General features: G+C 42.4%; 1 protein-coding gene across 2 annotated transcripts in view; it reads right to left on the bottom strand.

Moving 5' to 3' along the window:
* BANK1 (B cell scaffold protein with ankyrin repeats 1) overlaps positions 1 to 24,482 on the bottom strand; it is a 304,678-nt gene that overhangs the window by 232,051 nt on the left and 48,145 nt on the right. Inside the window, exon 3 of one of the 2 annotated variants that reach the window (XM_048847348.2) lies at positions 18,111 to 18,176. The exons of the other annotated variant lie outside the window; for it this stretch is intronic. Within the exon in view, the coding sequence (XP_048703305.2) occupies positions 18,111 to 18,176 (66 nt within the window). The remainder of the gene's footprint in view (positions 1 to 18,110; positions 18,177 to 24,482) is intronic. 2 annotated transcript variants of the gene reach the window in all.

The raw sequence follows: 24,482 nt of genomic DNA, 5'->3' as shown, positions 1-24,482 counted from the left end.
TGAATATCTTTCAGACTCCAAGATTTTTTGTTACAAATTTTGCTTTAGAAGAAGCTGAGGAGTTGAGAGTTGGATGTATTCCTAACACATGACCAAATGTTTTTTTATTCAGCATCAGGTATAGTCACTTCCAATTAATCCTCCTCCTTGGGACTTACTTTACTTTGAGTTACAAAATGTTTGAGAGGTTTAAATATTAGTAATTTTTCAAATGCAATACAATTTTGTCCCATTCCAATTCTTAACGTAATACTTGCTAAATAAAGTAAATCACTACTTATACAATATAGTGCAGGAACGTAGAGACTGGTTATGGACATACTTTAAACAGGTTCTTTGGATCTCTGGGTTCTTTGTTACTGATAGGATGACTCAAATGAAGCAATTTATTCTTTTTCCATTTCAGAGAACAGATTTCCTTTAGAGAACAGATTCTGCTCTGTCATCTGACTACAAATGTAAAGCCTTTGCTCAAAGGATTTACGAGATGTTGGGGGAAGACAACCTTAACCAGAATTAGACACCTTGATGTAGCATAGCTGCACAACTACTTCACTGTCTTTATAGCCCATGGTCTGTGGAAGCAGCTGCAGCCTCTTTGCAGGAGGTTTAGGTGTTTGCAATCAAATAGTTCCACTTTCCCAAACCACTCTAGCTTACATCCTCCCAACCCCTCCTTTGCACAGCTCTTGAGAAAGAACATGGAGGGAGGGTGTGTGTGTGACGTGAATCATGAACAACAAATCAGTTGTGGTTCTGCTGGATTTATGGTCTTGCATTTAGACCTAGATTAGCAATCTACTTTGTTCTGAGGCAAATTTTAGGATTATTCTAGACTAATGTTCTGGGACACTCCATAAACATTATCTAGAAACATCTGGAATTTATTTCAGAATACTCCAAGCAGTGTTACGTATATCCTTCTTCTACAGTGAAAACAGCATTTGATTTCGATATAACAGGCTTTGAAACAATGAATTAAGGGGTGTCCTGTCCTTCACTGCATTAATTCAAGAGAAGGCCTTATTCTTGCAAAGACAAGAGCTACTTCACCATCAGACAAAATGAAAAGGAGAGATAATATAAAAAAATCTGGTAGGGTTAGGCCTGTCAGATGCCAGTTTCTAGTTATCATCCTTAAAGAGCTCTGTGGACACTTGCCAACCCATATGAAGTTCACCATAACTTTATTTATATAGTTTCTACTCTGTTTATCAATACTTAGAGTAGTTGGTGACATCGTGTAGTGTCTCTAGTACTTTGCCTAGTGATATAGTCTATGTTAGAGCTAAGCAACTGACAAATTAGCATGAAGTTTAACAGCCAAATTTGTATTTTTATTAATTATTTATAGTGCAGTATCACCCAGAAGACCTGAATGAGGACTGGAGTTCATGGTGTTTAGGCTCTGTATAAACTCAAAATATATGGTGCTTGCTCCAAAGAATCTAATATCCAAGTATCAGAGCCCCATCTTCTGATATTCACCAACCTTTGTGGCATAATTTTGGCAATTCAAAGACTCTGCTTCAGCTTCCCTCTTTCTTTGATGGACTGATTGCCATCTAGACACTTGTTGGTTCTTTGTAACCACCCTGGCCCACTGGCTGAGTCATTTGGTAGTCCTTTCTCCAGAGTGGTAAAGAGCCCAATATGTCAGGAGGCCAACTGCCTGAGACAAAGGGCATACGGGTCTTCTGGAGAATGCTTCACTTGTAAAAGCCTTTATGAACCCCCTTTCTGGTTTTGATAGGCAAACCACCTGCCTACTCTATTGGGTCCAGGCCAGGGACTCAGTATGACGTGGTTGGTACCACTCTCCGTAGTGTTTCCCTTGCTTACTTCTTATCACACCTCTTTTGCAGGCTGTTCCTCAGACTCTCACCCTGGAGTCCTCGCTTCCTAGAACTCCAGCTTCCTGGGTGGCTTCTAACTAGTCTACTGATGAAGGGTCCTTCTCCCACTGGCTCCTCAGCTCTCTGACAGCTGCCCTGCTCTTTTCCTGTGCAGTCCTTTTATCTCTACAGTTGTTGAGGCCACCAATTAGCCCCAGCTGAGCAGTCAGTTTCCCTATTAACCCTTTAGCAGCTGAGACAGTATGGGGTCTGCATACTCCATGGCAGTAAGAATAAAAGGATTTCCCTGTTGATAGTGAATGGAAAGCAGTGGCGATAGGTAGCTGTGTGCCAGTTACTGAAAGCCAACAGGTAAGATTCCCCCGATACATTTCATATTCACATTATATAGCTATTAATTCAAAAAGATGTTATCTGTCTTGCAATCCAAGGATAACAGTGGCTTGTATCATCACCCTATATTTTATAGTGTTCCTTCCCTCTAATTGAGCCCCCAAAACATAATTCCCAATATTCCCATTTTCACCATGAGTGCCAACAACACTGTCCCTAACATGTCATGAAACAAACACGTTATTTCTGTATTCTGAACAATCACCCTACCTGCTTTTTGAGATTGGGTGATAAGGGATGGATTCAGTAAACCTTTTGTTCTCAGCATTTGCTACAATATGTGATGTGTAAGGGATTAACATCAATGTTCTTAGAATGGTGAAATTTTGCTAATAAAAGACAGAATACGTATTGACATGTGAGATGCTCCTTTTCTGTGAGTTTTCCACTACAATCATGCTAACTATTGAGATTAGGCTGTGTTTGTCACATAGGTTTTTTGAGGACTGGGTTTTTTCAAGCCTTGATTGTGATTCCCATTTGCTGAAATGGCTGTGCCTCTACCAGAGAAGTCACAGGGTATGTCTACACTACGGAATTAGGTTGAATTTATAGAAGTCGGTTTTTTAGAAATCGGTTTTATATATTCGAGTGTGTGTGTCCCCACAGAAAATGCTCTAAGTGCATTAAGTGCATTAACTCGGCGGAGTGCTTCCACAGTACCGAGGCAAGCGTCGACTTCCGGAGCGTTGCACTGTGGGTAGCTATCCGACAGTTCCCGCAGTCTCCGCTGCCCATTGGAATTCTGGGTTGAGATCCCAATGCCTGATGGGGCTAAAACATTGTCGCGGGTGGTTCTGGGTACATATCGTCAGGCCCCCGTTCCCTCCCTCCCTCCATGAAAGCAAGGGCAGACAATCATTTCGCGCCTTTTTTCCTGAGTTACCTGTGCAGACGCCATACCACGGCAAGCATGGAGCCCGCTCAGGTAACCGTCACCCTACATCTCCTGGGTGCTGGCAGACGCGGTACTGCATTGCTACACAGTAGCAGCAACCCATTGCCTTCTGGCAGCAGATGGTGCAATACAACTGGTAGCCATCATCGTCATGTCCGAGGTGCTCCTGGCCATGTCGGCTGGGAGCGCCTGGGTAGACATGGGCGCAGGGACTACATTTGGAGTGACTTGACAAGGTCATTCTCTTTAGTCCTGCAGTCAGTCCTATTGAACCGTCTTATGGTGAGCAGGCAGGCGATACAGATCGCTAGCAGTCGTACTGTAATATCTTCTGCCGGGCAGGCAAGAGATGAGGCTGGCTAGCAGTCGTATTGTACCACCTTCTGCCGAGCAGCCATGAGCTGTGGATGGCATGCAAAGCTTCTGCACCGTCTGCTGCCAGCCAAAGATGTAAAAGATAGATGGAGTGGATCAAAACAAGAAATAGACCAGATTTGTTTTGTACTCATTTGCTTCCCCCCCCTCCCCCGTCTAGGGGACTCATTTCTCCAGGTCACACTGCAGTCACTCACAGAGAAGGTGCAGCGAGGTAAATCTAGCCATTTATCAATCAGAGGCCAGGCTAACCTCCTTGTTCCAATAAGAACAATAACTTAGGTGCACCATTTCTTATTGGAACCCTCCGTGAAGTCCTGCCTGAAATACTCCTTGATGTAAAGCCACCCCCTTTGTTGATTTTAGCTCCCTGAAGCCAACCCTGTAAGCCCTGTCATCAGAAGCCCCTCCCTCTGTCAGAGCAACAGCAGACAATCGTTCCGCGTCTTTTTTATGTGCGGACGCCATAACAAGGCAGGCATGGAGCCCGCTCAGCTCACTTTGGCAATTAGGAGCACATTAAACACCACATGCATTATCCAGCAGTATATGCAGCACCAGAACCTGGCAGAGCGATACCGGGCAAGGAGGCAACGTCAGCGCGGTCACGTGAGTGATCAGGACATGGACACACAGAAGTGTAGATTTCTCTGAAAGCATGGGCCCTGCCAATGCATGCATCATGGTGCTAATGGGGCAGGTTCATGCTGTGGAACGCCGATTCTGGGCTCGGGAAACAAGCACAGACTGGTGGGACCGCATAGTGTTGCAGGTCTGGGACGATTCCCAGTGGCTGCGAAACTTTCACATGCGTAAGGGCACTTTCATGGAACTTTGTGACTTGCTTTCCCCTGCCCTGAAGCGCATGAATACCAACATGAGAGCAGCCCTCACAGTTGAGAAGCGAGTGGCGATAGCCCTGTGGAAGCTTGCAACGCCAGACAGCTACCGGTCAGTTGGGAATCAATTTGGAGTGGGCAAATCTACTGTGGGGGCTGCTGTGATGCAAGTAGCCCACACAATCAAAGATTTGCTGATATCAAGGGTAGTGACCCTGGGAAATGTGCAGGTCATAGTGGATGGCTTTGCTGCAATGGGATTCCCTAACTGTGGTGGGGCCACAGACAGAACCCATATCCCTATCTTGGCACCGGAGCACCAAGCTGCCGAGTACATAAACCGCAAGGGGTACTTTTCAATAGTGCTGCAAGCCCTGGTGGATCACAAGGGACGTTTCACCAACATCAATGTGGGATGGCCGGGAAAGGTGCATGATGCTCGCATCTTCAGGAACTCTGGTCTGTTTCAAAAGCTGCAGGAAGGGACTTTATTCCCAGACCAGAAAATAACTATTGGGGATGTTAAAATGCCTATATGTATCCTTGGGGACCCAGCCTACCCCTTAATGCCATGGCTTATGAAGCCATACACAGGCAGCCTGGACAGTAGTCAGGAGCTGTTCAACTGCAGGCTGAGCAAGTGCAGAATGGTGGTAGAATGTGTATTTGGACGTTTAAAGGCGCGCTGGCGCAGTTTACTGACTCGCTTAAACCTCAGGGAAACCAATATTCCCTCTGTTATTACTGCTTGCTGTGTGCTCCACAATATCTGTGAGAGTAAGGGGGAGACGTTTATGGCGGGGTGGGAGATTGAGGCAAATCGCCTGGCTACTGGTTACACGCAGCCAGACACCAGGGCAGTTAGAAGAGCACAGGAGGGCGTGGTACGCATCAGAGAAGCTTTGAAAACAAATTTCATGACTGGCTAGGCTACGGTGTGAAAGTTCTCTTTGTTTCTCCTTGATGAAACCCCCCATCCCTTGGTTCACTCTACTTCCCTGCAAGCTAACCACCCTCACCTCCTCCCTTTAATCATTGCTTGCAGAGGCAATAAAGTCATTGTTGCTTCACATTCATGCATTCTTTATTCATTCATCACACAAATAGGGGGATGACTACCAAGGTAGCCCAGGAGGGGTGGTGGAGGACGGAAGGAAAATGCCACACAGCACTTTAAAAGTTTACAACTTTAAAATTTATTGAATGCCAGCCTTCTTTTTTTGGGGCAATCCTCTGTGGCGGAGTGGCTGGTTGGCCGGTGGCCCCCCCACCGCGTTCTTGGGCGTCTGGGTGTGGAGGCTATGGAACTTGGGGAGGAGGGCGGTTGGTTACACAGGGGCTGTAGTGGCAGTCTGTGCTCCAGCTGCCTTTGCTGCAGCTCAACCATACACTGGAGCATACTGGTTTGGTCCTGCAGCAGCCTCAGCATTGAATCCTGTCTCCTCTCATCACGCTGCCACCACATTTGAGCTTCAGCCCTGTCTTCAGCCTGCCACTTACTCTCTTCAACTCGCCACTTACTCTCTTCAGCCTGCCACCTCTCCTACTGGTCATTTTGTGCTTTCCTGCACTCTGACATTATTTGCCTCCATGCATTCGTCTGTGCTCTGTCAGTGTGGGCGGACAGCATGAGCTCAGAGAACATTTCATCTCAAGTGTGTTTTTTTTTCTTTCTAAGCCTCACTAGCCTCTGGGAAGGAGAAGATCCTGTGATCATTGAAACACATGCAGCTGGTGGAGAAAAAAAAGGGACAGCGGTATTTAAAAAGACACATTTTATAAAACAGTGGCTACACTCTTTCAGGGTAAACCTTGCTGTTTACATACATAGCACATGTGCTTTTGTTACAAGGTCGCATTTTGCCTCCCCCTACCGCGTGGCTACCCCCTCAACCCTTCCCCTCCCTGTGGCTAACAGCGGGGAACATTTCTGTTCAGCCGCAGGCAAACAGCCCAGCAGGAATGGGCTCCTCTGAGTGTCCCCTGAAGAAAAGCACCCTATTTCAACCAGGTGACCGTGAATTATATCTCACTCTCCTGAGGATAACACAGAGAGATAAAGAACGGATGTTGTTTGAACGCCAGCAAACATACACTGCAATGCTTTGTTGTACAATGATTCCCGAGTACGTGTTACTGGCCTGGAGTGGTAAAGTGTCCTACCATGGAGGATGCAATAAGGCTTTGGGAGTACATCCAGGAGAGCCGAGAATGCCAGGGCAAAGTAATCCTTTCACATGCTTGCTTTTAAACCATGTATAGTATTTTAAAAGGTACACTCACCGGAGGTCCCTTCTCCGCCTGCTGGGTCCATGAAGAAGCCTTGGGTGGGTTCAGGGGGTACTGGCTCCAGGTCCAAGGTGAGAAACAGTTCCTGGCTGTCAGGAAAACTGGTTTCTCCGCTTGCTTGCTGTGAGCTATCTTCTTCTTCTTCGTCCCCAAAACCTACTTCCGTATTGCCTCCATCTCCATTGAAGGAGTCAAACAACACGGCTGGGGTAGTGGTGGCTGAACCCCCTAAAATGGCATGCAGCTCATCATAGAAGCGGCATGTTTGGGGCTCTGACCCAGAGTGGCCGTTCGCCTCTCTGGTTTTCTGGTAGGCTTGCCTCAGCTCCTTCAGTTTCACGCGGCACTGCTTCGGGTCCCTGTTATGGCCTCTGTCCTTCATGCCCTGGGAGATTTTGACAAAGGTTTTGGCATTTCGAAAACTGGAAAGGAGTTCTGATAGCACGGATTCCTCTCCCCATACAGCGATCAGATCCCGTACCTCCCGTTCGGTCCATGCTGGAGCTCTTTTGCGATTCTGGGACTCCATCATGGTCACCTCTGCTGATGAGCTCTGCATGGTCACCTGCAACTTGCCACGCTGGCCAAACAGGAAATGAGATTCTAAAGTTTGCGGTTCTTTTCCTGTCTACCTGGCCAGTGCATCTGAGTTGAGAGTGCTGTCCAGAGCGGTCACAATGGAGCACTCTGGGATAGTTCCCAGAGGCCAACACCGTCAAATTGTGTCCACAGTACCCCAAATTCGAGCCGGCAAGGCCAATTTAAGCACTAATCCACTTGTCGGGGTGGAGTAAGGAAATCGATTTTAAGAGCCCTTTAAGTCGAAATAAAGGGCTTCATCGTGTGGACGGGTGCAGGTTTACATCGATTTAACGCTGCTAAATTCGACCTAAAGTCCTAGTGTAGACCAGGGCACAGTTAAGAAGTCAGCTATTCTGCAAGCCTTGCAGGAGTTTAAGCTCTTTTAACAAGATTTTGCAATTGTAGATGTATATTGGCATGTAAGTGACATGATATGGCAATATGAAATAACATCCACTGCTTTCCTAAAGTCAGATCCTCAAACACAAATCCATTTGATGACCATACTTGGCAGGATTCACTTTTTTATTGCTCTGAGATCTATCAAGATCTTCAGTGTAAACCCCTTTAAAAACGATGTCACCCAAACCAAACTGTTCATCATGCCTGACGTTACTTAAATAATTGCCTACCATCAAAAATAACTCTGTTAGCTAGAGAATACCCAAATATTCTTCGCTCTTCTTCACCATAATATATTAGCTTTGAGTGGAGAAGTACTTTTTTCCAATATTTATTGTTCAGTGAACTCAAATATTTTCTTTTGCAGTGACCTATATGAGTGTATGCATTGGAGGAATAGTAGTTTAAATAATGGATCAATAAAAATGGGTCCCTTCTTGGAGGATCTAAATATCAGAAATCATTAATAGTATCTGATGATGCTTATTTAGACAGTTAAAAAGAAGCTAAAAATAAATTTAAAAAAAGCTATTATTCTTTTCCCTAGGGTATTTAAGATACTCCTGCGAATTATAGGTTTCAGAGTAGCAGCCGTGTTAGTCTGTATTCGCAAAAAGAAAAGGAGTACTAGTGGCACCTTAGAGACTAACCAATTTATTTGAGCATAAGCTTTCGTGAGCTTACGGATGCATCCGATGAAGTGACCTGTAGCTCACGAAAGCTTATGTTCAAATAAATTGGTTAGTCTCTAAGGTGCCACTAGTACTCCTCTTCTTCCTGAGAATTATAGTCCATTATAGAAGGTAATGCTCTATCTCACAGGCTGCTTTCTTTGGCACGCTTTGGAAAATATCTATTGGTATTTTTCATACTTAAAAAGGATTAATATAAAAAGTTTAGCTTCATAACTCAGTAACCAAATATTAGTTATGTATCTGTTACATACACTTTAAGAGTTATTTGTTTAGTTGGATTCTGTACTGATGCTTTCAATTTTATTTCAATCTCTCTTCCTAATTCATATTATGCAACACATTATTTCAGTATATTTTATGTAAAACCTTTTGGAATGCATTATAGCTTTCAATTCCACATTCTCAACTGAACTTATGAAATTTCTTTGAAATTGTATTCCTCTGCATAAACAGAATTTTTCATGAATGCCTTACCACAGCTCCTGACAACCTACACTTGACATCCAACTTCCTTCCCAAAATGAATTCTAACCTTTCAAATGTACTCTATTTAATCCTTATTGCAGTCTACAAGGTTCACAAATTATCTCTGTTTTGATATTTGATGCTCGTTATATACTTTGAATCAACAATGTGTGTAACAGGCTCTGGGTGTTAAAATCAGCACAAGAACTAAATGAAACATGCATATGTTTTCTAAGGTTACCATGGTAAAAGGCTCATGGCCAAAGCCTGAGATCCCTACTCAGTTTTTACTCAGCCTTTACACATACAAACCTCCCTGTGGTGCTCAGTAGAAAACTGAAAATGCTACAGCAATGTTAATTGAAGAGCTAAGGTGTATGTTCAACTACTGAACAAGGTCCCTATGTTCCCTTACATCACATAGCAATAGAGAGGATCGAAAGTGACTTAAAATCATACATGGGCTAAGGCGGCAATACAAATTGGAAAGGTGTTTATGCAGTACAGGTGCTTCAGATTGTGGAGCGTTCAGCCCCACTGTATTTAGCCTTAATTCAGCAAAGTTCTTAAGCAAATACTTAGCTTTACGCTCGTGAGTGATCGAACTAGATTCAATGGTATTACTCATGTGAGTAGAAATATGCATGTGCTTACGTGTCCTGCTGAATCCACCAAAAGGCTTGTAAAGCATATGTGTAAGTGATTTTCAGGATTGGGAATTTAATCCCTCAGAGTAGTTTTGTGGGAAAATAATTCATAGCCTGTTGGAGTGTGGACGAATCAAGGAATCATTTCTATACACTTTGTGTTCCCTTTATAGTCCAGCATAAATATATGCCAGGTAAATATGCCTGCTGGTGCTACTTGGAACAGGGATAACTAATTCTAAATGCTCTCTGCCCCATTAGAGGGCTCACATGAGTATATCTGCTAGGTGGGAACCAATGGCAACTCTGTGAGCCATTTTGCTACTGATGAGGGGAGGGCTGAGAGGGACACGGAGGCAGTAGGGGTTCCTATATGTAACCTGAGAAATTAAGGGTTTAATTTCCTTTTTACTACAAATCTCTTGAAATCACATCATTTCAAAGCCAATCCCTTCACGTCTTTGGGACTATCACTAGCCTGACTCTTTCTGCTCTGTTGAGAAGGAAGACTTCTTTTGTTAATGGTCAGAGGCCCTGAGAAACTCCCCATTTTAAAGCACTTTAAGTGCAAATACAAATCTGCGCTACATATTAACAGAAATTATTCCCAATTTTGTAAAAAATAAAAAAAACAAATCTTTATGATCCTTATGCCAAAAATATTAATCTTCCTTTGAAGCAGTCCTGATATCTGAGCAACCTGACAATTCCATTGGCATTTAACGGATGTGTAGGTGAACAAAGGAGAGATCATACTTGAATGCCTGTCTCACGCTATCTGGAGTGGTTTGTTTTGCTCAAAATCATTTTCAATCCCATTTTCTACTTCCATGGTTGAGCTCTTCTATCAAAAATTAATGTTCGTTTGTGTTATCTGTGAGCTGGCTGGTATTGTCTATGAATCCAAAATGGTCCTGTTATCTGAAAGAAAAGTTGCTCACCAAAAATAAAGTAAGCATCAGGCAGACAGTTTCTTTAAAAGCCGTAAAACTCCCAGCAAGACACAGTTTACTATCTATCATTTCTCACTGTTCATTGCCAGCCACACACTGATCACATACCAGTCTATGGGTGTGACATCACGAAGACTGTAATTACTAACCACACTATGGCTTTAGAATAAGGGTATGATTTCCAGCTCCGAAGTCTGCACACACAATTGCATACATACTTTGTGCATGCACAACCACATGCATATACATATGGCAACATCATTAATATAAATTACATGTATTTACAGTCACTCACAGGTTTTTAACACTCTTGGGGCCTCCAAGCACTAATTTAATACGAATTATGTGGCCAAAGTACCATGCACTGTACCAAACACATAGTAAGAGACAACCCACTCTCCCAAAGAGCTTACAAACTAGACACACAAGATAGATGAAGTGTGGGAGAGGAAACAGTGGCACAGAAAGGTAAAGTGACTACTTGCCCAAGATCACATAGGTCAGTAGCAGAACTGGTAATAGAAACCATGTATTCTGAGTCCCAGTCCAGTGTTTCCTATCCACTAAACCATGTTGTTCCTCCTCTACATGGTGACATAGCCTGGCATATGGGAAGAGATGCACCTCAAGAAGTCAGAATCCATCTTCCAGCCTCTCTACATAAATGGGATACCTGCCCAGCTATTCAGATGAAATATAATATTAAGGAATCATAAGCTACCAGCATTAGACTGACTAAAGTTTTATCTGAGTAAGGTCTTCAGGTTTGGACCCATTGCCAACCTGAGAGACCATCTCTCCTCATGCTATACTGTCCACAGAGGCTGTCAGCAGAAGAATTGAGGCCAGAAACAACTTTATTTTTAAAGTGGATTGTCAGCAGACAATTCTCCATAAGGGACTCTCCATGTTGGAATTCACTCTCACCTTTGGTTTGAAATAGCCCAAACTTGTTGACCTGTACGGTATGCTACAAGGCCTATCACTTTACTTACGGATACAATAAGGACTGATTGTCTCTAGGTCATGCAGAATACTGTTTGTGTTTGATTTCATCTTTTGTTGGTTATTTTCTGGTTTGGGAATGAAAGTAAGCTGCAGGCTTTTTTTTGGCATCATATTTTCATTTATGTCAATAGTGCCTGGAGTCTGGGATAGGCATTTTTTATCAAAAGGGGTTATAAAGAAAACCATCAGACTACAGCATGGGCTACTTTGATCAGAGGTGGTCTGGGAGCTCTTCTGCCTAACTTTCAGAAGCTGCGCCATCAATTTTGTTATGGAGCTCTGACCTATCCTTCAAGAAACCAGGCTGCTCATGGTTAGATCAGATTTCTGAGCAGACAAACCATATATCTGGAGTTAAACTTTCCAGTGGCCAGCAATTAGGCATCAATATCATCTTGTGATGCCCAGTTTATCGAGCTCTTTACTTCAATGGCACCATCACTCTTTAGAGAGCATGGTGTATGTGCCAATGAGTTTTTTTATGGTTGCTGAGTCAGATGCGTGAGTGACAGTTCCATTCATAGTTAGGGTACTCCCATGCACTAGCAATGTTCTGAATCTGAGCAGCAGATTCTTTCCTCCTCTGACACTGGTCATCAAAAAGCTTGATCCAGTCTGCCTTGCTCCATCTACAAGCTAACTCCGCCAACCAGATTCTGCACTCCTTTCTCAATCATCCACAGAGATTCCAAAGGATACTAAATCATATTTGGCAAATCTGCGCAGCGGTCTGCCTCCCTTTTTAGACTCTTTGTGAGTTTCAGAGTACAGCTTACATATCCAAGCCACCTGAGTCTTTTCTTACTATGTTCCCATAAATGACATACCAGTTCAATTTAACACTTCCACATTTGTCACACTGTGTTGCCATTTTATGAGAAGAATTTTTTCCAAACATCTGATATGAAAACTGTTTAGTTTTTTGGTATGTTTGGTGTAAGTCATGTTTCTGAGCCATAAAGAAGAGTGGATAAAACAGGTCTCATAAATACAGATTTTTACTTTAGTTAACAATTTGTTATTGTTCCAGGCATTGTCTTGCAATATAGTGCTCGTTCCTGGCTGCCTTGCCAATTCTACTATTAAGCTCAGCATCAAGATCTAAATTGGTGGTAACAGTAGAGCCAAGGTAGCAAAATTGGTTAACATCTAGAGGAATACCATCTAAGCCGATATGTGGAACTGGTTCTGAAGAGCCTTGGTGCATGATAACAGTCTTCTTCGAGCTTATTGCTAGCTCAAAGATTTTGCATGAATCAGAAAAATTGGTAATAAGATGTTGTAGGGCATATACGTTATTAGCCACACGAGTTGCATTATCTACAAACAACAGGCCCCTTTCGATGATTTCCTTCACCTTAACTCAGAACTTCACGATGTTAAACAAACCTCCATCATGTCTCATGACAAGAGAGACATCCTCTCGAACATCATGGAATGAATACTGAAGCAGGAATGAGAGGTAAATATTAAACAATGTAGGAGCCAGTATGCAACCCTCCTTCACTCCATTGTTTGATGTCAAATGAGTCAGACTCTTGGTTTTCATACATTAAAGTTGCCTTTATGCCATCTTGTATGGATTTCACAAGGTTTAGCAATATAGGTGGAAAACCAAGTTTCTTCAGAACAATGTAAAGCTCTGATCGACCAGGCTTTTGTTAAATCTATAAAAGCCATGTACAGTGGAATACACTTCTCTCTTCACTTTTTCTGCAGTTTTCTTACAGAGAAGACCATGTCTATGATGGTCCTTCCTGAGAGGAAGGCACACTGGCTCTCAGGATAGATTCTCTCAGCTAAATTTGAAGTCTAGGTAAAAGAATATGACTTAAAATTTTTCCCAAGATGTTAAGAAGAGAGATACCTCTGTGGTTATTACAGTCACTTGTCTCTTTTTTTTTATGGAGTTGGATGAAACGAGCATCCTTAAAGTCTTGCAGAACAGTTTCTTCCTTCCAGCAGAGTAGCAATACCTCATGCAATCTTTGCAGCAAGTCTTTGCACATTTGTGGATTTCAGTAGGTAAACAGTCAGATCCCGAAGCTTTCTTGTGGGAAATCTTTTTGATGCTTTGTTCAAGTTCCTCTTGTGTAGGTTTGGCATCCAGCAAAGTCATAACTTCAAACTCAGGCAATTCGTCCAGCACACGTTGGTCTACTACAGACTCCTTTGAGTATATCACTCCTTAGTGCTCAATCCATCTCTCCAGTTGCTTCCCTTTATCAATTATAATATTGCCATCCAAATCTTTCAGTGGAGCTGTCTTGTTCTTTATTGGCCCAATGGCCTTTCTAATGCCCTCATACAACTGTCGACTGTCATCTGCGTCAGCTGACTGTTGGATTCTGTCACAAAGACCCAGCCAAAATTCTTGACCACACTTCCTGGAAGCTATTTGAACAACCTTACGAGCTTCTCTTAGGTTGTTGAGCAAATCAGTAATAGTGGACTTGTAGGTGATAGGGCAGATCTTTTCCTCTCAACGAGTGGCAGCAGAATCTCCAAATGGTCTAAGAACCAGTCAACATTTTTCCTAGTACTCTTTCCAAAGCTCTTGACTGACGCATTGTTCATACTTGTCTTCAGGACTTCCCATGCCATCTGACGCAGTTTCATTCCTTCCAGCTATCTTTGCTACTTCTTCATTAAAAAGCCATTTCTTGACAGGATCATGGATTCGACACAAGTCAATACAAGGCTGTACAGCAGTTTTGTTACAGTGGATCTTCTTAGCTTGAAATTTCACTTTGCAGCAGACAAGAGAGTGGTCTGTGTCACAGTCTGCGCTTTAGAAGGATCATGTATGTAAGACATCTTTCAAATATGTATGTTTTTTCAATACCAAGTCCAGCTGGTGCTAGTGCTTGGACCTCAGGTGTCTCCATGATGTTCTTCTGATGTTATCAGCAAAGAAGGTGTTAGTCACTGATAAGCCTTGACTGGCACAGATATCGAGAACTCTCTGACCATCGTCATTTATACATTCAATGCCATGCCTACCCAGAATCCCAGGCCAGATCTCAGCATTGGACCCAATACTTGCACTGAAGACTCCAAGTACTAGGATGGGTTCCTTCCGTGGATTCCTGCCGATCAGTTCTTCTAGCTGTTGGTAAAAGCTATCCTACTCACCACTAGCCTGAAGAATTGGAGCATAGACACTGAAAAGGTTGATGAATCCCTTCTGTAAACTAACTCAAAGTGTCATGATATGTAAGGACACTGCAATCGGAGCATCACACAACCCCATAAGTTCATTTCTGATAGCAAAACCTTCATCATACTCTCTCCTTACTCCTTCAGGTTTGCCGTGCCAGTAAATGGTGTAGTCCTTCTCCCTTATGAAGCCTGTATCTGAAAACTGAGTTTCCAAAAGAACGGCAATATCAATTCTGAAACATGCAAGTTCATTACTCAACATCGCTGTTTTCCTCAAATCTGAATTCAGATCAAAGTTGTATCCAGAGGACAAACTCCAAACATTCCAGCAAACAATTCTGGAAAACAGTTGAGCCAGAATGTAAACGATGAGGCAGGGCTTTTTTAACCCACCTTTTCTAGAGCCACCCTCATGCAAGGCAAGGAAGCCATCCCTAAACAAGGCTGCTTAGAAATCTTGGGATTTCCCCCAGGGCCTTTATGCCTCTCTCGGATCCCTGCGACAATCTTGCTAAGACCTTCAGCTCATATGCCTAGGCAAAGTTATGGAGGAGCGGAGGCTGCCATAGAACTGTTGTCCCCCCTTTAGACCACTGAGCCAGAATCTAAAAGCCAGAGTGAGTCTGGATGTTCAGTGACACAAAGGTTGTAGCATCTGCCAGAGAGCCAACCTAGATAGAGCTGCTAACTGCTTATCACTTCAGCGTCAGCACCTTTTCTGTCAGGGTGAGATCCTTTAGCCATTCTTCACCAACAGGTATCCACAAGGCAGTGGAGGATGCAGTTTAACATCATGCTAAGAACTAATCTCTTTATTTACTTAATACAGGTCCAATAGGTCAATGGTAAAAAGGCAAAATTGTAATATAAAACTGGAACAATCTCTGTTTAATTATTCTGAATGTGTATTTTAATTTTAGGTAGCTCTAGTTTTTGGGTAAATTAATTAATGTCAGTTCAACAATGGCCTGAAGAAGAACTCCATGTAGCTTGAAAGCTTGTCTCTTTCACCAACAAAAGTTGGTCAAATAAAATATATTACCTCTCCCACCTTGTCTCAGTTCAACAATAATGCATAAACATTTTCAACTCCATGGTTAAATGGTTATTATAACCAGTATACCTGGAAGCCAGCAAGATTACTTCATTTTTCCAACTCAGTTTATAAATTGCCATAATGGCTATACAGGGTGGGAAAAAATGGAACTTTTTTTCCAAGAACTATAAGATCTCTTGAAATAAATTTTTTTAATATAGCTTGGTCTGTTTTCTTACATGGAATGAAAACACTGAAATGAAACAAAGTAAATATATAAGAATAGTTGTGAGAGGCTAAAATCATTGATTTGTTCAGACTATTTTGGCCTCAAAATTATTCAGCTTCACTTTCTATATCTTTGACTTAAATTGCTCATGAGAATTCTTTTATCAGATACAGGAATGAACCCTCATAAATATACATTATTATGATTAGCATTCTACCACTGGATATTTTCCACCACTCCCAGGTACTAACAAATCAGTTGATTTCACATCTGCCTGCAACTCATATTTCCCGAAAGGATCTCAGAGATCATATTTGTTTCCATTTTCCAATGTACACTCCCACCTTTTCCCTTAAGGACTTACACAATTCACTTTAGTCAATCAGTTCTTCTTGATTGTTAGGTCTCACTCATTCTCCATCTATCTTTGCTTTATTAGATACATTATTTGCTGTCTTTCCATTTGTCTTGTCAGCTACTTGCTGTTCTTTCGACCACTGTTGCCTCATAGTTCTCATTTAAGCTTTGTTCTTTTGATCTGTTCACCTTTCATTCCAGCCAAAGCCTAAATTATCCTATTCTTATCTTGTGCCTTTTCTATGCCAGACTGTACGCTTAAGAGAGAAAGTCCAACTTTCAGTGGGCCAAACTACCTCTTTTTAAATCCTTCCCTAAAAGTTAGTTATTTCATGATATCATCCCAGGTTTCTCTCTCACATAATGTTGCCATAACTACTTGTGTTTTAGCTGTTTATCCCAGAGATCATATTTGTCTAAGGTAAACCGGAAGCTCCTTGGCATCTATGTAGCACAGGCTTTATACATTTTTGTGACTGGATAAGCTCCCTTTTTATAAGAGATAAGCAAAGCTGCAGGATTCAGTTTGCAACTGTCACCACTGAGCCAAACCATGCTGGTTTGTTTGTGAGGTTCACATACTTCTTCAAGGGCATCACCAGCTGCCTCTTGACACCTTATCTTGCCTGATTGCTAGTGGCCAAACATCCCATTCCCTCTTCTTTCTTGGGCAAGGTTCCCCCATCCATGGATCTCCAGGGATGTCAAGTGACTATTTCCTATTGCAACATCAAGGAGGCAACCCTGATCCCAAAAACCAGTGCTAAGGAGGTGCTAAGCCAGGAATTCCGAAAGACACTTAGTAATCTCACCAAAGCTTTTTCATCAGCCAGCAAGTTGATTGTGCTGAGCTAGTAACTTCACATAGTGGTGTAACTTGACATCAGCCCTGCAATAAAGATTTACTGAAGAGGCCTTTAAGTAAGGGTTAGTAGCAGAGGCTGTGCTATGTGGGAACTGTTTTGCTAAAAGCAGAGGGAAAGTTCCACCTTCTCTTACTCTCCTGGGCTTGGGAGGGGGGAATTCATCTCTCCAAGTTCCATCTCCTCCTGTTTCTTAGCAGTGACTGACGAAATAAGCATTCATTAAGCAAATAATCTAGAATGGAAAGCACCAGGAGGAGCTGGTACCTGGCTGGGGAGTTTATTGGGCTCCATGCCTACCTGCCTTTAAGTGAAGCAGCATTGACATTTGACAGGAGAAAAAGTACTGTCCAAACTGAAAGACTCATATAAACCTCATTTCCTCTACAGCAGGGGTAGCCAACCTGAGCCTGAGAAGGAGCCAGAATTTACCAATGTACTTTGCCAAAGAGCCACAGTAATACGTCAGCAGCCCCCCCCATCAGCTTCTCCCCCACCCTCCGCTCCCAGCGCCTCCTGCCCACCGGCCAGCACCTCCCCATCCCTCCCTGCACCTCCCGATCAGCTGTTTCATGGCATGTAGGAGGCTCTGGGGGCGGGCAGAGGGGGAGGAGCGAGAGCACAGAATGCTCAGGGGAGGGAGCAGGAAGGGGTAGAGTGGGGGCAGGGGCTGTGGCAGAGCCAGGGGTTGAGCAGTGAGTCGCCCCCCCCCCGGGGCCACCCCTGCTCTACAGGAAGATCCTTCCCTCCCCACCAGGGAGAAATGGAGAGGAAAAGCTCTCTCTCCCCCCTCCCTGCATGGAAGAGGGAGGTCCTTCCTCTGCCCAACACTACCTGGATTTGAGGGGGAGAGCAATGGTTCTGTCAGCTCCTTTTCCTCTTCTGGAACCCATGGAGGGATGGGCAGGTGGATGTGTGAGTACGAGACAGGTTCCTCTATGTAGTTCCACATTCTAGAAAGATTAGATCACTTCCTTTCAGGTCACACAAGATGTAAAGACTCTATGTGCTCAAGAGCCCTTTGCTCTACTTTCATGTAGTTTAGGGAATTTCAAACTCACCATCCGCAAGAACTGTTTCATAGATGCAAGACAGTGACTCTTTGGCTTCTTCATTCTGTGGTTCATCTAAGAAAAGAAAGATACTTTTATGGATGACATCTCCCTGAAAACATCTTGAAATGAGCATCTCCCTGGCCAGTCTCCCACTGCTTCTTAAGTTGTTTCTTAAAATGTTTAATTCTGTACTCCAGCAAGGACAGCTCTGATGACCATTGGTGGGATGAGAACTACTTTAAGAACAACTTATTTTGGGACAACTAGTTAATTCCAGGGCATTAGCAATATATATTACAGATTTTTTTTTAATTGAAGCTATAACAGAGGTTTTCTTCCTAAAAATATTAAAACCTGCTTGTTATTCAGCTACATTCCTCAACTTACATACTAGGAGTGAGTAATGTATTAAATGTTAGTTAATCAGTAATTTATTTTTTTACTATGTGGAATAAGTAATATGATAGCACAAGTGAGAAAAGAAAACTATACTGGCACAGTTTATACTATGAAATGCAAAGCTTTGCCACTCTAAGCCAATATGGTCAGTGGTTCAGTCTTCACAGCAGCATAATGATGTGGAATTAAGGTAGAAGTCCCACTGTAGTCAGTAGGAGTATGTGGAATGATGGCAGGATTAGGTCCTAGTTAGTTTTCACTTTGAACTTCCTGGTTTTTGTTCAGTTGTATCCCTGCCTCAATGCTACTGTCAATAGTTTAAGTACACAAAAGGAGACTTCTGAGAAATGAAATTCCTACAGAAGGGAATCACAACAGATGAGGTTCCATTCGAAATCTTCATTTTGACACACTGTTCTCCATCGATGGGCATTTCACACAATCACATAGAAAACCTGCACTTCTCATTTGACTATTAGGTATTATTGCCACTGAAATGATTCTCTGCAAAAATTAATACAAATTCTTTTAAATCTGTTATATGAAAGGAGAGATATAATAAAGCATCACCGTTTTCTTAAAATCAACGAACAAGTGTATTAATGACTCTTCTGTGAGTAAATTATGTATACATTTCTTCATTGGCAAACTTGTGGTATAACTGGAGCATCCGATGGGCAAGTAACCACAATATTAAAGACCATTTTGCACAAATTCAATATCAGAAACTGAATGGAACAAAATAAAAAACTGTAATTTGACAATATATAGAAAGATTAAAAACAACAAGAAATGAATCTTAGAAATAAGGCAGGGCCGGGTCATTTATTTTTGCTTGCATTTCCACCCCCACCTCCCTTTTGAGGCTAAATCCTGAGGTTTCTTACACAAAGGCCAAAATATCTTAAAAGTGGTGGGCCTGCTGCGGAAGAGAAGATGAGGAGGGGGACAATCTGGGGAGATCCCTCACAAGCCTGTATACACCCTTCTGGTACATGCATCATCATAGCTTACCAAAAATGATGGGAATGTGGGCTTGTGCAGGATTGTGCCTGAGGTATGTATAGTATGAATCTACATGGGTACAGCTTGGTAAGGTGGGGAACAGCAGCCTGTGCCCTTTATTCTTCTCTGTTCTACCATTAACTGAATGTGACCTAGCTGCATGAGTGCCTCAAGATCTACTCTTGGACTAAGGGTGAAGATTCCATCCCCACAAAATCCCTCATATCTTTTGTGGGCAAGGCTATTTTCTTCAGAATTAGACCCTTGATTTCTCCATTTGTTTTCTTGCCTGATAAAACTGTATTTGTGTTTTTCTTTGTGTTATGGTCCCCACTGAAATCTTCAATGCTTTTACAAATAATTATTACTGCAGCAACTCACAGTATTCCTTGGGTATTTCCTAGATACTGTATAGGGAATACCAAGAATACGGCGGTAATCTTATCTACTTGCAAAGGCAAAAGCAAAAAAAAGGTTGCCATCAAGTTAGACTTTGACCTAGTTCAATCTGATGTGCAGGCTATGCACTCTTCCTTCAGTCTACCTGACAGGAGCAGTTAAACCCCTTCATGTAGTGAAAAGCTGCTACCTAAGGCAACTCGCTGTATGACAAGGCCTGCGGAAAAACTAACGTAGGTAGATTAACAGAGGGTTCCCTGATTGCCAAGGCAGAGGCCAAGTTTTGGGCTGGTGTGTATGTGTGTGTGTTTTAGAGGCAGAAAGCCAGCAGAAAGTGAAAAAAAAAACAGTGATGAGCGTGACCCTGAGGTGAACCACAGAGACAGAGCTTCTTGGGCACAGAACTTGCAGGAGAGGCAGGCTTGAGGATTTATGAGCAAGGAAACTTCCTGCTGTTTGTTTCTACTGTGTTCAAGGAAACAGAATTTTGCGTACATTCTTTGGAAATAAACAGGATTGCACCAAAGAATATACCTGATTCAGATCACCAATTTCGCCTCCTAAGAGAAACAGCCCCGCAAGGACACAAATGTTGACTAACCACTTATGTCAGAGGAGTAGCAAGCTGCTTGTACCAAGATAGGTGAAAAATACAAGTAAGTCAGGTTTAAAACTGTTATGGGCAACCACCTTAATATCAATTGCATTTAAAATAAAACCTGACAGAAATATTATTTATTTGTATTATAGTAATGCCTACAAGCTCCCACTAAAATTGGGACCCATTGTGCTACCCACTGTACAGACACAGTGAGAGATATTGCCAGCATAAAGAGATTGCAATCTAAATGGATAAAAGAGACAAAAGATGGGAGGAGAAACAGAAAAGTAAAGTGACTTCCCAAAGTCACGTGGGAAAACTCGGAACAGAACCCATGTCTCCTTATTTCCAGATCAATGCCCTAGCCAGTAGGCTAAACTGCCTCTCTATGAGACAAAAAAACAGCCCACTACACCCCTAAATTGAAGATCTGAGTTCTGTGGTGACTTTTCAACACTATCTTGAAGTGAGAAAAATGGGACTGATGAGGACATAGGAACAAAATAGGTGCAGGAATTATTTGTTTTCTGTCTCTACCTGTCACTTCAACCCCAACATTCTTCTGCACTCCATCACCTCAATGAGTAGTGTAAGCAGCTATGCTGCTGTAGGAGCCTGGCAGGGACAATACAAAGCGTGTTTCACAGTTTATTATTCGCTTGCAAACAAAAGTAAACTTTTGTGGGGATGGTCTCCTTGCTTTTCCCTGCCGCAGAAGTCCTGAGCAGCATTTGGTAAAAGAAAAAAAACCAATAGCTGCTGGTGGGGGAAAAAAGGAGGGTAGAAACTAAGACACTACTTAGATGCCACATGATGGAATCTCTCACTCAAAAATTAGGAAATGCCAGAATTAAGATTGCCTGTGCAACTTTAATTCAGCCCCCTTGAGCATGTGAATTAATTACAAAAATCACAAACTATTTTTTTCATATGACCCAGGAGGATGGACCTGCTCTGGAGGTGATTTGTGGCTGTGTAGTGAAGCAGGTTGTTGTCTGTAGGACCTCTGCCTCATTTGTTACGGAAGTTGGAAGGTGTGCAGTGAGTGAGGCTGGGGATTGCAAAAAAAGAAAGAATAGTCTCATGGTTAAGGTCTTGTGGCTAAGGCAGTTGAATGCTGTTCAGAAGAACTGGATTCTATCCAAAGCGGGGATGAAATTTTTCAACCAAAATTTTTTGTAAAAAAAAAAAAAAATGCAGATTTGGTAATCCGCAAACATTTCATGAATTTCTGTCAGTTTTGCCAAAATGTTTGCTTAGAAACAACAAAAATATTCTGAGAAAAAAATCAAAACATTTTGTTTTGACCTTTTAAAACAAAACATTTCAATTTTTCAGTTCAAAATTTTCTTTAATTTATTTTATAACAAATCAAAAATGTTTTAAAATGCTCAAAATCTAAAACAAAATGTTTCATATTGGATCAAACAGAACATTTTGTATGACCCAAAAGGTATTTTATTTTTCAACTTCTTGAAACTGCCAATGAAGAAAAAACAATCAGTTATTTGCTTAGCTCTAATTCTATTCCTGCCTCTGCCACGGAGTTCCTATGAGATACTAGGTAAGTCACTTAAACCAAGCTTTTCAGATTTGGAAGCGGAGCACCATGGCTGGGAGCTGGCGGAGTGGAGCGGGCTGGGGCCGGGCTACTCCGCTTCCGCCACTGCTGTGAGTGCGGGGGGATCCCTTCTCCCAATCCCCCTCCCCCAAGCGACATGGTTGGGGCTGGGGCGAGGGAAGCAGAGTGGGCTGCTCCCGGCCCCCTGCTAATCCCCAGGGCCACTCTGGGATTGTGGGGCCCCCAAAAGTGCCCCCCACAGCTCCTGCCTCCCAGACCTTGTGGGGGGGGGAGCCTCTGACCGCTCCCGAGACCCTCTGCCCCTTATCCAACCCTTCGGCCCCGGCCCGGCAGCGTCTCGGAGCTTTACCGTGTTGTATGCAAACCCGCGTTATATCGGGCCACGTTATATCGGGGTAGAGGTGTATTTAAGTGCTCAATTTTAAATTTCTCCTGTGGGTCACGAAAAAAGGGCCCTCTTTTTCTTTGGGAACAGGCTGTAGGAGAAGAGAAGAGAAGAGGACTGCTGTGTTTATTTTTGCCAACACCATCAAATAAAATAGAGCCATTAAAGAGAGTGCTAGATGCTAAGATTCCCAAGTCCTCGATAGATTCAAAGTCCTACCAAACAGTCTCATAAAATAATAAGCTCATTTTAGAAACATAACCAGAGAGGTATCTATAGAGTGTAAAATTTTCAAAATCTACCCTCTCTTTTTGCATCTGCAAGATGAGGACAGAAATAACTGTGGAAACAATTTAAGGCATTTAGAGATCTAAGTACCTAACTGCACGTGCAAATCAGTTACTTAGACATTGAACCTGTCTAAATTGTGCCTACAAATGATTGTGGGAATAAAAACAGAGGCCCAGTTAAGTCTAGGCTGAAAAACCAAGCCCATAGGATCTCTTTCTTAATGAATATATAACAGTAACCATCATTTCTAGGAGAAAGTACATGCCTAGAATCTTGGCTGTCTGCAGTGTCAGGTTGACAGCTACTCTAGAGTGTTGAGAAGTGGCAGGGGAAAGAGAGGAGGGGTAAGGCATAGAGTAAAACACAGTGTTGAACTGTACTTTCATCAATATTAAGAAAAGCTGAGGCAAAGAAAAGTCAAAATACTAAATTAATAGAGTCACCTTGCATTAAAATTAAACGCACAGTTATGTAGAAGAGTAAACAGAATCTTAGTTGCTAGCTTGGGAAAATACAACCTCCTAAGTCCTAACTTTTCTGTACATTTCTAATGACAAACGAGTATTCAGACAATTAAAAAAAAATGGAAGAAAGGTTTTAATTAGCTGCTCAGGATAACATCACTGTAAAAATGTTCACACCTTTTAAGAAGTCTTGCTATGCCAATCTCTTAACAGCAAAAATATTTGCATTCTTGCTAGCACTAAACAGGAACATAGTAAAATCTGCCACCATCCAGGAAACATATGTTACAAAGCATAATGCCTAAGTCTCAGTTCCTCATTTGCTCCCCCTATGAATGCTCTCAACCACAGACAGCAAATCCTCCTGATTTTAGGTTTTCTTTGAATCATGCTTTTCTGTAAACTGGATCTCTAGTGGGTACATTATCTAACTATCAACTAACACCTTTATTTGAAGTGTGCATGTTAATTAGTATTATTTATTTGGCTAGCATTATAAGAGTACACAGCTGGAGAACAGTGCCAAAGGGTTGAAGTTGGCACAATCTGGTGTGGTAAAGGATATTTCGGCCAAATGAAGAGATATGGAGTTGGATCTCTTGGTCCATTCTATCCACTTCATGCTGCTCAGACAGCACAAAGAGAATAGAGTCCAGCTGCAAATTAACTAGCAGAGAATCCCCTTGCCCAGAATTCCCTCCAGGCGTAAAGCAGAAAACCCTGCTTCTGTGCCAGTCAGCCACTCGGACGTAGTGGCACAGCATGGCAGACTTTGTTAACACCAAATCTACATTGATGTAAAGTCTGAGAGATTGTAAACCAGTGATAGAAATTAGAACAGGACCTCTTCTGTTCTATCTAATGCCAGGACTAGCCCAGTACTGAATCATGGAGCCAAAATCAGCTGCCAAATGGCCTCCTGTGCCCTGCAATGAATGGAACTCAGTTGCAGAGGAGAACTGATGCTGTGGTGTCAGGTAGTCAATACTGAAATGTGCCATGGAATACATGGGTTTTAAGGAGAAGAATGGGAGAGTTTTATGAATATTGACTAGAAGGCGTTGTGCAAGGTGGTACAAATGTGCAGAATGAACAAATTAGCAGCAATTAATAATGTTATGAGCAAATGTAAAAGGAAGGAGTAAAATACATACAATATTGTGTTCTGTTTGGTCACTGTGTCAAAACTTGTTGCAGAAACAGAGGGGATCAGAGATAGGTGATGAAAATAAGAACAAAAGAATGGCCATAC

Source organism: Caretta caretta, chromosome 4 (assembly GCF_965140235.1).
Source record: "Caretta caretta isolate rCarCar2 chromosome 4, rCarCar1.hap1, whole genome shotgun sequence".
Classification (NCBI taxonomy): Eukaryota; Metazoa; Chordata; order Testudines; family Cheloniidae; genus Caretta; species Caretta caretta.
This window is presented reverse-complemented; position numbering and strand designations above follow the sequence as displayed.